This window comes from Felis catus, chromosome B3 (genome assembly GCF_018350175.1).
Source record: "Felis catus isolate Fca126 chromosome B3, F.catus_Fca126_mat1.0, whole genome shotgun sequence".
Lineage (NCBI taxonomy): Eukaryota > Metazoa > Chordata > Mammalia > Carnivora > Felidae > Felis > Felis catus.
The window spans coordinates 21,260,616-21,281,113 of record NC_058373.1 but is presented as its reverse complement, the minus strand read 5'-3'; the positions used below and the strand labels follow the sequence as shown (position 1 = coordinate 21,281,113).

At 38.8% G+C, this 20,498-nt stretch overlaps 1 protein-coding gene across 1 annotated transcript in view; it reads left to right on the top strand.

Moving 5' to 3' along the window:
- MCEE (methylmalonyl-CoA epimerase) overlaps positions 1 to 18,755 on the top strand; it is a 28,968-nt gene extending 10,213 nt beyond the window's left edge. The window contains exon 3 of the mRNA XM_003986891.6: positions 18,457 to 18,755. Coding sequence (XP_003986940.1) covers positions 18,457 to 18,609 — 153 coding nt within the window. The 3' untranslated portion in view covers positions 18,610 to 18,755. The remainder of the gene's footprint in view (positions 1 to 18,456) is intronic.
- Positions 18,756 to 20,498: the final 1,743 nt, after the last annotated feature.

Genomic DNA, 20,498 nt, shown 5'->3' with positions numbered 1-20,498 from the left:
GCGTCCGACTTCAGCCAGGTCACGATCTCACGGTCCGTGGGTTCGAGCCCCGCGTCGGACTCTGGGCTGATGGCTCAGAGCCTGGAGCCTGTTTCTGATTCTGTGTGTCCCTCTCTCTCTGCCCCTCCCCCGTTCATGCTCTTTCTCGCTCTGTCCCAAAAATAAATAAAAAACGTTGAAAAAAAAATTAAAAAAAAAAAAGAATATTCTCATTAGAGAGCCTGTATCTGTAGATATTCATGTTCAGATAACTGCCTTTTGTAATATCATCAATACTAATTATGCTTTGGTTTAAATTATTTTGATAGGACAATTCTTTTGATAAAAAAGAATGGCATAATTAATAAGTAGGCCTCATTCCTAATGTAGAAAACAAAGGGGTTGACTGTAGAGTGAACTCAAAGGTTTATTCAGTTCATATTACAAACATATTTGAGAACCTACAATGTGTACTGTACTGAGAGTGGGATTTAGCAAAGAAGAAATGGACTGTGCTCACAGTGAGGAGGGGCAGCTGTTTAAACAAGCAATTACAGTATCCTTTGATAAGGAGAATTAACATACATGTCTTCTCGGTAACACAAATGAGGGAAAGGTTGATTGCCCCTGGCAGGTGGAAGAGGTGAGAACATACCACAGGGCATGAGTTATAATGAATGTGAAGGAATTCCCCAGGTCCACAAGAGGAGGAAGTATTCCAGGCAGAGGGAATAGCATATGGAAAGGAATAGAGTTACCGTAACAACTGGCATTGAGTCCTTTGGCTGTGTACGAAGTACTCGATGTGTATTATTTTCTTTAATTTTCATCGCTATTCTATGAGCTACTCTACTCACCTTCCTCAGGTGAGGAAACAGACTTGAGCAGTTAACTTTTTTATTTTTTTAAATGAAAACATTTTTTAAATGTTTATTTTTGAGAGAGAGAGCAAGCGAGCACAAGTGGGGGGAGGGGCAGAGAGAGAGGGAAACACAGAATCTGAATCAGGCTCCAAGCTCTGAGCTGTCAGCACGGAGCCCAGCGCGGGGCTCGAACCCACCAACCATGAGATCATGACCTGAGCTGAAGTCAGACACTTAACTGACTGAGCCACCCAGGCACCCCTGAGCAGTTAACTTACCATAGACAAGTTAGTAGTAAGTGGCAAGGCTGAGGTTCAAACCCAGATTTGTTCTGATTCCAGGATCTGCACTGTTGGCCATGGTGCCAGATTGCCTTCATTGTATTGGTTGAGTTTAAAATTTGAGGTAAGGGAGCCATAAGATGGTATTATTTATTGTTAATATTTAACCTTTACCCCCTTTTTTAGGAGTTTAATTTTGGCTGCCGGTCTTTATTTTAGTAGACTTGAGGGTTTGTTTAAGACCTCTCCAGGATGAGGGGCACCTGGGTGGCTCAGTCGGTTAAGTGTCCGACTTCGGCTCAGGTCATGATCACACAGTCAGTGAGTTTGAGCCCCACGTCGGGCTCTGTGCTGACAGCTCAGAGCCTGGAGCCTGCTTCGGATTCTCTGTCTCTCTCTCTCTGCTCCTCCCCCACTCATGCGTGCTCTCTCTCTCTCTCACTCTTTCTCAAAAATAAATAAAGCATGAAAAAAATTAAAAGAAAAAGACCTCTCCAGGATGAGAGGCAGGATCATAAACCTTTGAATTCACTCTTCCCTCTCCCACACTACAGTGTCTGTGTCCTACATCAGAGAGCCCATGTCTTCAAAGGAAGCTGCTATGTGAGTTAGTTCAGTTTAAGTAAGAATAGTGGAAGTTCAGTAATGTAACGGCAAATTCAAAAGTACAGATTAAAAGGGGGAAATAAAAATGTATAGCAGTATAAAATGAAGGTGTGTAATAGGAGAAGGTGTGAAAAGTTAGTTGTTGCTACGTTAGCATGACACCCCTCCCCCTGCCATTGCTCTCTGTTCTTTGTAAAAATTAAAGTGGCTTAACTAGATCGATCGATCGATCAATAGATAGATAGGAAATAGGTAGATAGGTAGGTAAGTAGATAGAATGATTTTATTTTTTCTGTTCTCAGTCTAAAAGCTAAGTGTCCTAGAGGCGAATCCTGTAAGGAAAGGATCTGGAAATTATACATATCACTCCTATTCATGTCCTGTTGGCCCAAGCTTAGTCACATGGTATGGTTGGCTGCAAGTGCAGTCTGAGCCAAGCAGTTATGTGCCCTGCTAAAACTTGGGCTGTTGCTATAATTAAAAGGAGGAAAAGGTGGGGCACCTGGGTGGCTCAGTCAGTTAAGCATCGGACTTCGGCTCAGGTCTGATCTCACTGTTTGTGAGCTCGAGCCCCATGTCAAGCTCTATATTGACAGCTCAGAGCCTAGAGCCCGCTTCAAATTCTGTGTCTCCCTCTCTCTCTGCCCCTCCCCTATTCTCACTCTGTGTGTGTGTCTCTCTCTCAAAAATAAATAAACATTTAAAAAATTTTTAAAAAAGGAGCAAGAGGAGAATGCATGATGGAGACCACCAATCTATGCTGCACTTGATAATTTTTAAAAAATGGTATTGCCGAGATAGCATGACCCTTTTTCCGAATGAAGATATACTATAGGATGTTAACATTAGAGAGTTAGTGTTACTTGCTGCAGCAGTATGTGAGATCAAGTTGTCATCACATGCAAGGGTTTGATTCCCTGACTCACCAAATGGAACAAAATTCCCTGCCTGTACTTGAACAGGACACATTTTTGCTGAATAAAGCCACTGAGATTTCAGGGTAAATTATTTTAGCACAGTGTAACCTAGTCTATTCTGGCTAGTACAACTTGGGTCTGAAATTGCCTTCTACTGAAAGTACAAAAAGGGATAGAATTGGTCAGAAAATACTTCCTTGGTCATTAGAGTTACTGTTGCCATTGATACGCATTATCCCACAACTTTGGGGTGGCAAACAGCAACTATTTGATTTTGGTTAGGATTTTGTGGGTTAGGAGTTTGGGGGAAGGCTCTGCCTGGCAGTTCTAACTTGGGCTGTCTCACGTGCTTGCAGTCAAATACTGGCTGGGGCTGCAGTCATATGAAGGCTCAACTGGGCTGGGCATCCCACATGCCTCACTTGAGGTGGCGGTTGATTCCAGCCAGCAGCTGGTTGCTCAGCCCAGCTTTCCGGTAGGAGCACCTGCGTGTAACCTATTCATCTTCACCTGCTGACAGTAGTTTAAGGATAGTCGGACTTCTTTTTGTTTAAGGTTTATTTATTTTTGAGAGAGGGAGAGCATGAGTGCAGGAGGGGCAGAGAGAGAGGGAGACAGGATCTAAAGCACGCTCTGTGCTGACAGCAGAGAGCCTGATGCAGGACTCAAACTCACTTACCGTGTGATTATTACCTGAGTCCAGATAGGATGCTTAACCAACTGAGCCACCCAGGCACCCTGGGATCGTTGGACTTCTTACCTCACAGTTGGTTTCCCCCAGAGTGAGTGTCCCAGGAGAGCCAGGCAGGACCATATGGCCATTTCTGTCCTAGTCTCAAAAGGCCCACAGCAGTCTTGGTCATAAACAAACTTTTCAGGCAGATCAACTATGTGGGAAGAGGACAAAGACCCTACCTCTTGATGGGAGGAGCAGCAAAGAGTCCGTGGACAAGTTTTAAAAGTGTATAGCCATCAATATACTAATGTGCTCTAAACAAAAGGACAATGTGGAAAACTTTTAAATGCTGTAGAATGATTTTATTTTCAACTAGCCAGAGGTGGGAACCAACAACATTCTCATATGCATGAGGAAGTGACCTATTTAGCCTTTGTAAATGTAAAGAGACTTGAGCTTGGTGCTTGATAAGGTAGAAGATGATAAATACCACATAAACAAAAACCAGAGACTTCAGCTTTTCCTGTTTTGGGAATAGACAGCATTCAGAAATGTGTCTTCTGAAAATGCTCGTAATCTTCTATTTTATGGCCCATAGCCATTTATTTCTTAACTTCTTTTAAAATGTTAAATCTACCCCTTCAGAGAAGTGACTTTCTTTGTAATTATCACAGGGATGCTTTAAGTTCTTTTTTCACTGAGAACTCACATAAAACCTCTGGTTTAGCAGGTTGTCTCTTTTGGGTGTGCATCATAGCTCTTAGTTGACTTAACAGAGACTTTGTTTTTTCATTTTTATTTTTTAAATATAATTTATTGTCAAGATGGCTAACATAGAGTGTATACAGTGTGCTCTTGATTTTGGGGGTAGATTCCTGTGAGACTTAACAGATTTTAGACAAAAATGTACTTTTTCTCGTACGTAGATTAGTATCTCACCCACTACCAACATTTTTCTGGCAAAGTTGGCTTTTGGTTTCCATTTTTTCTTGTAAGGTTTGCCCACATTTCTTACACTTGTGTGGTTTGTCTTTCACTAGAGGACGTTTGGAAGTCTTCTCTTGCTTATGTGTGGACCAGGTAGCCAGCTGTTTCCTGGCACAACTTGTATTGATGGTGCCCATGTGCACTTCCTGCCTTCTGCAGGCCCCTCCCTGAGGAGATGGTTCTGGTATTGAGGAGAATAGGCTGTGCTTTCACTAAAGAACTTCACTAAAGAACTTGCCCAGACAGCAAGATGTATCACGGTGCAAGCCTTTCTTGTTCAGCAAATTTGTATTAAGGTTTCAAAATGTTTTTTAATGCTTCCATGCTAGTTGGTTAAACAGCTCCTGCTCTAAACCTCCTGAGTAACATCCCTCTTCCAGAAGGACCCTTCCCTGAGACCCCTACACTCCACACACACACACACACACACACACACACACACACACACACAGACACACACGCACAATTCATCTCCTAAAGGGTTAACACGTTCAGCAGGGGTCTTCCAGGACTCCAATCCTCAGTGAGGTCCCCCCATTCTATTTGGTTGGTGTCTTTGTCTATATTATATTGCTGGTTGTCGAGTATTTTCAGTTTCACTCTGATCTTCACTGTATTAGCTGCTGGGGACGCGTAGCTGAGTGGCCCACTTGCTTCATGTGTTCACAACATGCCCTGCATTTTCCACAGAGGATTAGTGGTGACTGACCAAAATGCAGCTTATAAGAAATAAAACAAGGACAGTAGTAATAGTGCAAGTTAGAACAAAAAGGAAATGTAAGGCAAGATAAAACTAAAGGTAAGATTAGTGCACCTATTTGCTTTGCCAAATAATGCTTTGTAGTGGCCAAAACAAATGAGAAAATGAACAGTATTCAAAATAATTATGGCTCCTTCTCCCTTCCTTCCCTTCCTGTACAATTCAATCTTGAAAACGTTAGGTAGGGCACTCCCTTGTTTGGGGGGAGAGCCGAAGTAGCCCAAATCAGGGTGTGTTGTGGCCAGAGTAGGGTAAATAGAGCATCTTTAGGTGGGAGATGCCTGCCATGGGAAAGCCAGAGACCAAGTAGGATGCCCATGCCTGGGGAGGTCCAGCTCAGGGTGCAGTATTTGAGCAGAGTGGGGTGGGGGTCATACCTGCAGGGAGGCAGCTCAGCTTCAGGTGTCAGAGTGAGAAGGTCATCAGTATGGAAGGCTAACCTAGTGTAGGCCTGTGAAGGGTGACATTCATGGGGGTGGGGGGAGCATCATGAAGTGTAAGAGCCTGAATAGGGTGAAGGAGGCATTAACACCGTGTGTGTGTGTGTGTGTGCGTGTGTGTGTGTGCGCGCGCACCCCTGCGTGTAGGGGGTACCCAGCATGGGGAATCAGGGCCTGGCTCCTGTGAAGAGTGCATCAGTACAGGGGGAAATGGTGACTCAGTGTGGGGAGCTGAAGCCAAGTGGGATAGTGCATGTTGTCACATGGGGTGGCCTGATATGGGGAGCAAGGGCCTGACCAGGGTGAGGTAGACATCCACATGGGGTGGCAGCAGATATAGGGAGTCAGAGCTCAAACAAGGAGTGAAGGGTATGCATACATCGGGACAGTTCTGTGCAGAAAGTTGGGGCCCAGACATGGTGAGGAGGGCTTAAAGTAGGAGTGCCCAAACCCAAGTGGGTCAGGAGGCTTCCACATGGGGCCTGGTAACATGGTGTGGTGACTGGGAGCTCAGGGGGAGTGGGAGGTGCAGCCAGGTGAGGAGTCAGGGGACACACCTGCCGTGAAGAGTGCATTGCTGAGGGAGGTACAGCAGCAGGGATAGGGGCTGATTTCTTAGAGGGTTTAATGAAATAAGTAAGTACAGTGAAAATCATGGGAGTCAGGTTTCCCAGTCAAGAAATGGCATTACAAGCACAGAAAGGATATTGGATTTCATCTGGAGATAATCCTCACTGCACCAGACTGATGGGGAAAAGCACATGATAAAAATGTTACTTAAAAAATAAGACAGGATTAGGGTGCCTGAGTGGCTCAGTTGGTTAAGCATCCAACTTCAGTTCAAGTCATGCTTTCACGGTTCATGAGTTCGAGCCCCACATCAGGCACTGTGCTGGCAGCTCAGAGCCTGGAGTCTGCTTTAGATTCTGTGTCTCCCTCTCTCTGTACCCCTCCCCTGCTCATGCTCTGTCTTTCTCTTAAAATAAATAAACATTAAAAAATTTGGGGGGCGTGGTGCCTAGGTGGCTCAGTTGGTTAAGTGCCTGACTTCGGCTCAGGTTATGATTTTACAGTTTAATGTTTAATAAACATTAAAAAATTTTTTTTTTAATTTTTTAAATAAGACAGGGGCACCTGGGTGGCTTAGTCAGTTAAGTGTCTGACTCTTTTTATTTTTTCATTTTTTTTAATGTTTATTTATTTTTGAGAGAGAGAGAGACAGAGCAGGAGCAGGGGAGGGGTAGAGAGAGAGGGAGTCACAGAATCTAAAGCAGGCTCCAGGCCTTGAGCTGTCAGCACAGAGCCTGACATGGGGCTTGAACTCACAAACCACAAGATCATGACCTGAGCTGAAGTCAGTCACTTAACCAACTGAGCCACCCAGGAGCCCCAGTGTCTGGCTCTTAATTTCAGCTCAGGTCATGATCCTCATGGTTTGTGAGATCGAGCACTGACCTTTCAGGGCCTGCTTGTGATTCTCTCCCTCTCTCTCTGTTCGTCTCCTGTGGGCTTTCTCTCTCTCTCTCTCTCTCTCTCTCTCAACAAACATTAAAAAAAAAATAAGATACAGGGGTGCCTGGTTGACTCAGTTGGTTAAGTCTCTGAATTTGGCTCAGGTCATGATCTCGCCGTTCCTGAGTTCCAGACCCATGTCAAGCTCTATGCTGACAGCTCAGAGCCTGGAGCCTGTTTCAGATTCTGTGTCTCCCGCTCTCTCTCTGCCCCACCCCTGCTTGTGCTCTGTCTCTCTCTCTCAAAAATAAATAAACATTTAAAAAAATAATAAAAAAAAGATACAGCGTAAAGAAATGTAGCAGTTTTATTTTCTGAGTGGTCCCATAATGGATGACTTATTTTTTTATTTGTTTGTTTTTATAGATCTTTTGCCATTGAGCATGTATTATTTATGAAAGAAAAATTGTAAGGCTAGTAAGACAACTTATTTTTTGCATGCTGAGGAGTGTCTGTTCTTCAACCAAGAAGGCAGAAAATTCTGTTTTTTAAAAATTTCCATTCTCTTTTTGGCTTTATGATAAGCCCTAGGGAATAGCTAAGCTCTGCCAGTGAATTGTATGTCGCCAGTTCCCAGATGTGGGAGTTTCATTTGAAGATAACATTTCCAGAGACCAAACAAAAAAAGGGGGCGGTGTGACGAGGTTTTAAACTTTCTGTGTTATTAAGTAAGGAAAAAATTTTAACTTCCAACTACAGCTAAAATCATTTTGTAAAACTAAGAGCAATGTATTACCAAGAAAAAATAAAGAGGGAAAAGGAGAGATCCTCTTGAAATAAGAGAGTCCTATCAATTAAACAAATGTGAAAGCTGAGGTGACATATGCACTTCTGAAATAATTCTCAAGAATACACAGGAACCCTCTGAACTCCATGCGAAGTGAGAACATTGTGAAGTTTGCATAATTTAGTTAGTTAGTTTTTAATTTGGGGGGAAAAGACAGTTGAAACAAATATTTTATCCAGGCTTTTAATTTTAACTGTCATGGATTTATATCAATTTGAAGATTAAATTTCATTCATTGTTGATATCATTTAGCATCATAATTTTATATAAAATAAAAAGCCTATATTTTTGAAATTAGTCAAAACATGCATCCTTGAAAGTAGCACATTACTCCGTGCATTACTCAAAGTAGAATTACTGAATTAGTATTGTTGTGTACCTGACTTTAATGTGACATTGTATGTTAATTATACTTCAATAAAAACTTTTTTTTAAGCAGCACATTATTGTTCATAAAATTTGGTCACTGAGAATTATAGACCTTAAGATTTTTTTTAAATTTCTTTTTGTCTTTTTTTAAGTAGGCCCATGCCCAACGTGAGACTTGAACTCCCACCCCTGAGATCAAGGGTTGCATGCTCTACCAACTGAGCCAGTCAGGGACCCCCCCATATCTTAAGATTTAAAAAAAAGATATTATTTAGTTCAACTCCTTGCCTTCAAGCAAGTAAGATTGCATTGACATTTTCAGATGAGGCAGTTAAGGACCAGAGTATAAGATTTACGTAGAGATTCTGAATTCTAATTGTGACAGTCTGAACATCTTTTATTTGGAGTATTGTCACTCTTAATTTACAAATGACAGGAGAAAATCAAAATAAATTTCCAGATACCAGGTACAATCCCATGACCACTACCACTAAAAGGAAAGGAAAGGAAAGGAAAGGAAAGGAAAGGAAAGGAAAGGAAAGGAAAGGAAAGGAAAGGAAAGGAAAGGAAAGGAAAGGAAAGAAAAGGAAAGGAAAGGAAAGAGGGAAGGGAGGAAGGAAGGAAGGAAGAAGGAAAGAAAAGGAAAGCAAGAAGAAAGAAAGAAAAGAAAAAAGCCAGTAAGTTGAAATCAATAGCCCAGATTTTCACCAGTGGTATTTAAGGTCTTATGGAATTATAAGATGCACAACTATAATTGTACAAAGGACTGTAAAAGGAAAAATTTGTAGATGGCTTATTATTGACTGTCATTTTTATTACTTAGGGGGAAAGACTTAATTTCCCAATTCAAGTTGCTTTGCATTTATTATAACCTTAAAGTAGATAATGCATCTACTTTCAATTCAGAAAATTAAAACATTTTCATTTCATTCTTTTTATAACTGCCAAGCAAAACATTAGGAGTACTTCTAAAGAATTGTAAAGTTTATAGCAACACTGTAGCAGAAGGATAAATGTGGTAGAGGTCTTTAAAATCAAAATCAGTAATAGAAACAGTAACAGAAATAGAAATTGATGCTAGTGCAATGTTAATTCGGCATTTTTTCAAAACCTAAATCTAACTTATTAAATCTTTTATATATATATATATATATATATATATATATATATATATATATATATATATATACTGTCAATTTGGTTTCCATACAACACCCAGTGCTCATCCCAACAGGTGCCCTCCTCAATGCCCATCACCCACTTTCCCCTCTCCCCCACCCCCCATCAACCCTCAATTTGTTCCCAGTATTTGAGAGTCTCTTATGGTTTGCCTCCTTCCCTCTCTGTAACTTTTTTCCCCCCTACCCCTCCCCCCTGGTCTTCTGTTAAGTTTCTTAGGATCCACATAGGAGTGAAAACATACAGTATCTGTCTTTCTCTGCCTGACTTACTTCACTTAGCAAAATACTCTCCAGTTCCATCCATGTTGCTACAAATGGCCAGATTTCATTCTTTCTCATTGCCAAGTAGTATTCCATTATATATGTAAACCACATCTTTTTTATTTAAAAAATAAAAAAAGGTTGATGGACATTAACTTATTAAATCTTAGACGTATTTATTGGATTAAGGGATATTGAAGAAGCAGTATACTAAAAACTGAGATGCAATATCAGAATTGTAGATATTTGTACTTGGGTAGAATGTTCTTTAATGAAAATATCCATGATCATATTTAGCGTAGAAGTTATCAAAAGGACACTGAAAAAAGTCATGATTCTGTTATGAAATATTTCAAACATACAAGAAGTAGAAAAAAAATGTAATGCACTCCCATATTCCCATCACCCAGATTCAACAGTTTTCAATATCTTGGGACATTTGCTTTATTATTTTTTTCCTTAAACTAAAAGTCCTTCACAACATGTCATTTCACCTTTATGTAGTTTGTGTCTCTAAAAAATTAACCATGATGACATTATCATATTGATCAAAATTAAAAATAAATCTTTTGTCACCATCATAAATAATAGTCCATAAATCAGATTTATCAGATTAATTCACAAATGTCTCTAGAGTTGACTTGTTCTAATCAAGACTTAAACAGTGTCCATTTATTACAAATGATTGTTAATCACTTTAGGTCCTTTTTTAAAAAAAATTATTAACATCTTACTAGTATAGTACATTTGTCATGATTAATGAACCAAATTGATAACATTATTATTACCTAAAATCTATGCTTAAATTTTCTTAGTTTTTACCCAGTGTCCTTTTTCTGTTCTGGGATCCCATCCAGGATCTCACAGTACATTTAATTATCATGTCTCCTCATGCTCCTCTTGCCCGTGACAGTTTCTCAGAGTTTCCTTGTTTTTGATGACCTTGATATTTTTGAGGATTACCAGTTACTTTGTAGAGTCCCTCAACTCTCATGAGATTTTTTTCTCATGATTAGATAGACCTGGGTTATTGATTTTTGGGAGGAAGAACACAGAGGTAAAGTGTCATTCTCATCACATCACATCAAGGGTATATATTATCAACATGACTTACTACTGTTGATACTGCCCTTCATCCCCTACCTGAGGCAATGTCATCATGTTTCTCTACTGTAAAGTTACTCCCCCCACCCCCCATTCTCCATAATATAAACTTTGGGAGGAAGTTACTATGTGAGGCCAGTGCTGAAGGCATGGAGAATTATGCTCCATCTTTTTGATAATTCCATAAATTACTTGAAATTTTTGTGAATGGAAGATTTGTCTGTTCTTCCCCATTTATTTACTCAATTATTCATTATTCAGCAATTTACTTAGTGATTCAGACATTTATTTGCATCAGTGAGGATGTATAGGTATTTATACTTCGGATTATAATCCAAAACTACTTTGTTTTGTTGCTCAAATTGTTCCAGTTTATCAGAGGGGCACTTTGGGTTGGCTCCTGTGTCTCTGATATACCCCATCTTTTTTGTTTGTTTTCCTCCCACACCTGCTTACTTTCTGGTACTATAAGATGTTCCAGACTCATCAGCTGTATTCCCTGCCCTAGCCTAGAACCAGACATTTCTCCAAGGAGCCCTGGTTCATTTTACTAGAGAATGGTATTAGAAACCAAGATCTGAGCTCTGTATGTGCTTGTTACTACTAGAGTGTCACTGTTTCTTGGCCTTTTGAGCTAACAGCAAGGGTATATATTTGTATATATACATATATCTATAGATATTTCTCTATATAACCAGATAGAACTTACAAGATTTATATATAGCATACTCATGAACTCATGAGTTTATACTGATGTTTCCAACTCTAACCCATTACTACATGGATCACTGTAGCCTTCTTTGTTCATAACTGCCCATTGCAACAGTGAGAAACTTGGCTCCCACCATCTGCTATCCATTTATTTAATTGTTCAATTTCAGTATGGATATATAATGGCTATATTTGTTTCCTAGGGATGCTATAATAAATCACCATAAACTTGGTGGCTTAAAACCGCAGAAATTTATCTTCTTAGAAAGTTCTAGAGCCTAGAGTCCAAAATCAATAGGAAGAAATATGGAAGAAGAAAAAGAACAAAACAGTGTAGATCATAAGAGAGAGATGTAGAACATGGTCACAGGTTTTATCAGAGTATAGTTGGAATCCCGGAAAAAGAGGAGAAGAAAACATAAGTAATAATTGAAGAAATAGTCTACAAGTACATTACCAATCTGAAGTAAGACATCAACCCACAAATTCAGGAAGCTCAGCAACCCCAAGTAGGGCAAATTCAAAAAACAGTACTTGAGCACACTATGATCAAGCTGAAAGCCAAAATGAAGAGAAAAATCTTAAAAGCAATCAGAGGGGGGAAAAAAGACAACAGAAATGATGAAATAACATAATATGTAATGACATTTTTTTAGCATACAAAACCCCCTGCCAATGTAGAATTCTAATTGTAGCTGAGTTAACAGAGGCCAGGTTTATCCCTTTGCCTCAAACAAACAAAAAATCTGACATTAGATAGCACAACTCATTGATTCATGAAAGAAGGGAAACAAGATGAGCCCTGCAGTTTTCCAGCTTACTGGCTGGAGAGAGTTTCCAGGCTGCAGTATAGGAAGGGGGAATCCAAGTGAAGGTTATCTCCTGAGTTGAGGAGATAGAAGTTGAAGTCTGGGGAGGCCATGGGGATTGAGTTTGCAGTATAAAGTACAGGAAGAGAGAGCTCCAGAGAGAGTTTTCCAGAGATCTGCAGTACTTCTCAAGTCTTCATCTGAGTATTGAACAGTGCATGATACATGTGAGGAAGCTACCTGAGCCTGGGAGTAGAACCCTTTGAAAGCATCAGAATAATCCTTATGCCAGTTGGGCCAGTTTGTGTTCTTACCCACCGTAGTGGAAGTTCTTGTAATTTACGGGGTATTGGGTAGAGTATTTAGAAGGGTTTTGCCTTATCAGTGAGGAAAATCAGTCCTAGATTCAAGGCTGCTCTGGTCCTTCAGTAAGTGAATGGGTAAATAAGTTGGTACATCCAAACAGTGGATTATTTTCAACACTGAAAAAAAGTAAGCTATCAAGCCATGAAAAGTCATGGAGGAATCTTAAGTACATATTACTAGTGAAAGAAACCAGTCTGAGAAGGCTACGTACTGTGTGTGACATTCTGGAAAAGGCAAAACTGGAGACAGTAAAAAGATCAGCGGTTCAAAGCGCGGGTTGGGGGGAGAGGAGAGAAAGGATGAATAAGCAGAGCACAGAGGATTTTTAGGGCAGTGAAAGTACCTTGTGTGATACCGCAATGATGAGTACATGTCATACATTTGTCCAAACCTGTAGAATGTACAATACCAAAAGTGACCCTATGGTGAACTGCACTTTGGGTGATAATGCTGTCAGTATAGGTTCATCAGTTGTAACAAATGTACCACTCTGGTGGGGTGTGTTGATAATGATGGGAGCTATGCATGCATGTGGTCAGGGGTTGTATGAATAGGAAATCTCTGTACCTTTGCTCACTTTTGTGAACGTAAAACTGCTTTTAAAAAGATAGTTTAAGACAAAACAAAAACGCTGTCATTCTAGAATTCTGAACTTGATGAAAATATCCTTCAACAATGAAAGTGAAATGGAAACATCTTAAACGAAAATGAGAGGATTCCTGTCCAGTAGACCTGCGCTATAAGAAATACTAAGGAAGTATTCAGGATGTATATTTAGTATTCATCCCTTCAGGATGAAGGGAAATAATACCAGATGAAAATTCAGATCTTTACAAGGATCGAAGAGTACTAGACATGGTAAATTTGTAGGTTAAAATAACAACTTTTTTCTTACCTTAAATTATCTAAGAGACAATTGACTTGAAGTTTTTTAAATGTAGAGTTTATAACAGAATAAATAAGTGTAAAGGATGGGAATTGGGCAAATGGAAGTATCCTGTTGTAAGTTTCTTATATGTGCATTGGTGGACTAATAAGATGAAAATATGAATTGTAAACTCTAGAACAATCATTAAGAAAATTAAACAAGGGAAAACTAAAATATAACATAAAATAAAAAGTACAAAAATACATGTTTTTTTTCCAAGTTTTATTTAAATTACAGTTAACATACAGTGTAATCTTACTTTCAGGTGTAGAATTTAGTGATGTAGCACTTAGAACACCCAGTGCTCATCACAAGGGCCCTCCTAATCCCCATCACCTATTTAACCCATCCCCCTCCCCCTCCCCTCTGGTAGCCATCAGTTTGTTTTCTGTAGTTATGAATTTGTTTCTTGGGGTCGCCTGGGTGGCTCATTCCATTGAGTGACTGACTCTTGATTTCTGCTTAGGTCATGATCCCAGGGTTGTGGGATTGAGCCCGGCGTCTGGCTCCGTACTGAGTGTGGCACCTGTTTAAGATTCTTTCTCCCTCTGCCCCTCTCCCCCACATGCGCTCGCTCGCTCTCTCTCTCTCTCTCTCTCTCTCTGTCTCAAATAAAAATTTTTAAAAAATTGGGGGGATGGCACTTGGATGGCTCAGTTGATTGAGCGTCTGACTTTGGCTCAGGTCATGATCTCACACGGTTCATGATTTCTAGCCCCGCGCTGGGCTGTCTGCTGTCAATGAAGAGCCCGCTTCAGATCCTCTGCCCCCCTCTCTCTTTGCACTTCCCCCACTCATGCTCTCTCTGTCAAAAAATAAATAAACATTAAAAAAATTTTTGTAAGAGTCTGTTTCTTGGTTTTCCTCCCCCCCCCCAAAATGCATGTTCAACCAATAGAAGTCAAGAAAGAAAGAAGTATTAATGAGACAAAAAAATAAGATGGTAAACAAATTCAACTGTATGAATGTTAATTAAATGTAAATGGATTAAACATTAATTAAAATGCAAAGTTTATATATCTGGATTTTTAAAAACCCCATACATTTAAAAAAATCTATACATCTGCAGATGAAATTAAGAAAACCGTTCCATTTATAATAGCATCAAAAGAGGAAAATACTTAGGAATCAATTGAACAAGGGAACTGCAGAAATTGTACTGGAGCCTGTTTCAGATTCTGTGTCTGCCTCTCTCTCTACCCCTCCCCCACTCACTCTCTGTCTCTTTCTTCTTCAAAAATAAATAAACATTAACATTTTTTTTAAATCTTAAAGAAAATTTGTCATGCATCAGATGACTATTGTTAGGGAGGCAACATTCTCTAAATTGATACATGGAGTTAATGTAAGCCCTATCAGATTCTGGCTGGCATTTTTGCAGAAACGAACAAACTAATCTTAAAATTCACATGGAAATGCAAGGGATCTCAAATAGCCAAAGCAATCTTGAAAGGGAAGAACAAAGTTGGAGGATTCACACTTGCTGATTTCAAAACTTTATACAATGCTATAGTAATCAAAATGGTGTGGTACAAGGATAAGGATAGACATACAGATCAATAGAATAGAACTGAGAGTCAGACAGAAATCCTCATATTTACAGTAAGTTTTCAACAAAGGTACAAAGACCATCCAATGGGGAAAGACCAGTCTTTTCAACAGATGGCATTTAGGACAGCTGGATAGCCACATGGTGACACCATATGTTTGATAAGATTTAAAGATTTATAAGATTCTTTTGATGTGGACACAATCATTGACACTCTGGTAGATGAAAGGCAAAACTGTTCTTTAGAGCTCCAAATGACAACGCTGCCATGTAGGCCACATGGGATTGCACCTGGGACAGAGTAACAGCAAGCTGCAGTTGTAGGGGGCAGCTTAATGAAGCAAATGTGTTGGGGTTAGCTTTCATAGGCTCCCTTCAGCTTGGTTAATTTGAATAATTCTGTGGGCTCTGGGGCATATGGACTGTACCTGGTTGTTTGGTACTGTCTCTGCAGCAATTAAAGTGGCCACATAATGGCCCTAGAGTGTGAGAGCCTGATAAGGGAGATGGTTGAGAGGTGGCCTTTTATCAGTTGCTCAAGAACTGACCAGCCTCTAGCCAGGGTCTCAGAACTGGGTCAAGACAGCATTTCAAAAAAGCTTAAAGCTGTATTACACCATATATACAACTTAACTCCAAATGGGTCAAAGACCTAAATGTAAAAGCTAAAACTATAAAGGTCTCAGAAAAAAAAAATAGGCATAAGTTTTCATGACCTTAGCTCGGCAATGGTTTCTTAGATACAAAACACCAAAAACATAACCAATAACATTGGCTTCATCAAAATTAAAACGTTTTGTGTAAAGACAATTCACAGAATGGGAGAGAAAATTTGCAAATCACATATCTGATAAGGGACTTATATCCAGACGTATATTCAAAGAACTTATGACTTGTCTTTATCCTTAATCTTTTGTCTGTTTGATAGATATATCAGATACTGAGAGCTGTGGATATTTACTTTTTATTTTTCAAGGTAGTATCATTAGGTACATGCAGAGTTGATATTGTTTTGTCATCTTGGTGGATTGTTCATTTTATTTATAAGTTTTATCTGTCTTTATTTAGTGTATTTCACTTTAAATTTTGTTTTAGCTGATACTAATATTGTATCAACTTTCTTTTGGTTCATATTTGCCTGGTATATCTTTTTTCCATCCTTTTACTCATCTTTTATAGTTTTGTGTAGGTAAGTCTCTTCTAGAGAGCGTATAATTGCAGTTTTTTTATTGTTGGGTGCATATATCTCTTTCAGTAAACATATATTTTTTAAATTTTATATTCATTCTGACAATCTCATAATTCATTTAATTTTATAATTCATTTAATCTGTTTTCCATATTGGAACTTATTTTCTACTGTATCATATAGTATTTTCTTTTTACCTTTTTTTGGTTTTTGTTATTTTTCCCTTCTGCCAATCTTTGGATTGACTAGCTTTTTTTCTTTTTTACATTCCTTCTGCTATTTTATGTAAAAAAAATTTTTTAATGTTTATTTATTTAATGTTTATTTTAATGTTTATTTATTTAAATTTTTTTAATATTTATTTATTTGACAGAGAGACTGAGCATGAGTGGGAGAGGAGCAGAGACAGAGGGAGACACAGAATCCAAAGCAGGTTCCAGGCTCTGAGCTGTCAGCACAGAGCCGGACATGGGGCTTGAACTCATGGACTGTGAGATCATGGCCTGAGCCGAAGTCAGATGCTTAACCAACTGAGCCACCTAAGCACCCTTTCTCTTTTTTGATTTAGCTCAGTTTTGGTAGAATATGTCAATCTGTTCTCTTAATTTTGTTTTAATTTTTCTTAAATATCTCCACCAGTTCCTGCCATGTGCTTATATCTTCAAATGTCAATGGAATCTTGCCCATAAACTTAATCACCAAGCTCTCTTGTGTTCTATTGGCAATTTAGCATATAACCATTGAAAAGGGTCTAGGTTTCCCTTCTAGCCTAAATGTTTATTAGTAGGGGAATGATTAGGTAACCTTTTTATTTTTATAAAGTAGTTATTTTTTTTTAAGTTTATTTATTCCCATTGGGGCGCCTGGATGGCTCAGTTGGTTAAGCATTTGACTTCAGCTCAGGTCATGATCTCACAGTTCGTTAGTTCAAGTCCTGCATCAGGCTTTCTGCTGTCAGTGCAGAGCTTGCTTCAGATCCTGTCTCTCTCTCTCTCTCTCTCTCTCTCTCTCTCTCTCTCTGCCTCTGCTCACTCTGTCTCTCAAAATAAATAAATAAACTTTAAAAGTTTTAAAAAAAATCTATATTTTGAAAGAGACAAGAGTGTGAGTGGGGGAGGGGTAGAGAGAGAGGATCCCAAGCAGGCTCCACACACTCAGCCCAGAGCCAGATGCGGGGCTCAAACTCACAAACGGTGAGATCATGACCTGAGCTGAAATCAAGAGTTGGACACTTAACCAACTGAGCCAGTCTAAGGAGGATGACTTTCCAAAATAGAGGAGAATCATTCTTTCATGAAGTATATAGAAACACATTTACTCCTTTCTTAGCCTGCCAGTATATATGAAGAAAATAGAAATGATTGAGAAGAGAGTTATACAACTATAAATGTTTGGATTTTTCAGAATGGGGAAAAACATTTTGGTGGCAATTTAATAGTCATTTTCATATGTATGAAGTTTTATTTTTATTTATTTAATGTTTATTTTTAAGAGAGAGAGAGTGTGTGTGCAGGAGAGGGGCAGAGAGAGAGAGAGGGAGACACAGAATCCGAAGTGGGCTCCAGGCTCTGAGCTGTTAGCACAAAGCCAGACGTGGGGCTAGAACCCATAAGCCATGAGATCATGACCTGGGCCGAAGTCAGACATTTAACCGACTGAGCCACCCAGGCACCCCACGTTTTAATCTCAAAAGTCATAACCTGGTGGTTTTTCAGGTGGGAGGTTTGGGGATCCAGGGAAGCATTCCTACCTTTTGAGTACCTACCACAATCTGTGTCATAAACTCTTATCTGTTACCATTTTAATCTCTTGCCCATTTATATGGTAGGCCTCTTCTCTCTATTAAGAACCCAGGGCTCTTAAGAAAAAACAATATGTGCAGTATCACCAAGAGTACTTCTAGAAGAAAATATTATAAATTATACATTTTTTAGGTTACAAGGAGAAATGGTTAATAATGGTGAAAATTCTTAAGCATTGTGGTTGCTCACCTATGAAATCTAGCAACTTCTTTTACTTTTCTGGAAGCATTAAGCTGAAATTTTTTGAAAGTTTAAGGATGATTCTGCCTAAAGCTACTGGAGGAGATATTTTCTTCTTCAAAGTCTTGAGATACTTAAGATGCTATAATTTGGTATTTTTGTGATCTCAAATGTGTTCTTATTTATTTCCTTTTCTCAAGGTGGATGATATAAATGCAGCTGTGATGGATTTGAAAGAGAAGAAGATTCGTATTCTAAGTGAAGATCCCAAAATAGGAGCACATGGAAAACCAGTGATTTTTCTCCATCCTAAAGACTGTGGTGGTGTTCTTGTGGAATTGGAGCAAGCTTGATTTATGTTTGCAAGAAAATTAAAAATTCCCATCAACATATACTGAAAAACCCCATCAAATTATACTCCAGCATTGAATTCTTCACTCCTTCTATCAATGAAAAGTTCAAAATTAAAAGCCAAATTAAAGAGATTTTTTAAATTATATATACACATAATATATATTTGACATATTTATTAATTTGGGTTTTTTCTGATTTGGAGGAATCCTTGGTTATTAAATACTTAGGGAATATTATTAAAATCATATTCATAGAAATAAATTTTTCCTGTCCAAAATGGGGTAACTGATTACAATATGTTACTGTGTGACAGTGTGTGTGTGTGCACGCGTGTGTGCGTGCATGCACATGCACATGTGTGTGAGGTGGGATGGAGTTATGAAATGATGCCTGACAGTTGCATAGCTACATATTTGGGACAAAGTGCTTTCTGAGGATGTTATGGAGAGTTTTTTTAATTTAATTTAATTTTTTTTAATTTGTTTAATGATTTATTTTTGAGAGAGAAAGAAGAGCATCAGAGGAGGAGGGGCAGAGAGAGAGGGAGACAGAATCCGAAGCAGGCTCCAGGCTCCCAGCTGTCAGCACAGAGCCGGATGCAGGGCTTGAACTCACAGACCACAAGATCATGACCTGAGCCAAGGTTGGATGCTTAACTAACTGAGCCACCCAGGCGCCCCAGGGAAAGTTTTTTAGAGCAAACTTAAACTTACGGAATTTTGACAAAATTTGTGCTCCTCTGGAATAATTCATGTTCACAGGTTCCATATGGGCAGGTATTTTGGGTGCTAGTGATAGGTATATGAATAAGTTTTGCAGAAAACTTCATGCATGATCTAGTGAGTGCATAGGTAGCTGATTTTTTTTTTTTTTTTTCCTAATCAGTAGGCCTGCAGAGGGCAGTGAATTTGTAGGGTTATCTATCACTTCAGGTGATGGAATACCCCACGTCCTAGAGAAAAATATAAAATAAATAGAAACCCATTGCCAAGAAACTTATGGTCCAGTTGGGAAAACTACTCCATGAAGTAAATGTAAATACGCACAAAGCAATATGAAGGAGTTGAAAAGAAAAGGAAAGGGAAAGGAATATCAATCTCAGAGGATGAACTTAGGGGTATATCAGATTATAATATAGTAGAAGTATCAAGATGAATTTCAAGAATCTTGGATGGATGGATAAAATGCATAATGTATGGGAAAGTGGTTAATGTCTCAGATTCATGGATGATTGGATGTTGAGTAAATGAGTAGTGGGGTACACACTGAACTTGTTATAAAAGACAAGTACACATCTAGTTATACTTGTCACTTAAAAGTTAAAAGCAAAAATAGCATCTGATGTGGTTCTCAATGTATGTAGAGGTAATACTCAAGACAACTGTAACATAAGGGAGGGGGAAGGATAATGGAACCTAAATGGTGATTAAGTATCTACATTCCACTTGAAGAGGTAACTTGATACTAGTAGACTGTGATAAACTGTGTATGTATATTATAATCCCTAGAGTAACCACTGAAAATACTATACAGAGTTAACACTAAAATATGTAGACAAATAAAAATGGAATAGTAGATAATGTTTTAAAATATTATAAATATTTTATATGTAAAATATAAAAACATACAAGTATATATAATATAAAAATATTTAATATAAAAAATTCATTTGAATTTCTCTTCAAGCCCACTTGAAGACAGATAAGGGGAAACGGAAAAAAACCAGAAAACAATAAAATGACCTACATCCTAATGCATCAATGATTACATTAAATGTAAATGGTCCAAACACAACAATTTAGAGATATTCAGTGAATGGATAAAAAACAAGCCCCAGCCACATGCTATGTACAAGAAATTCACTTCGGGTTCTCCTGGATGGCTCAAT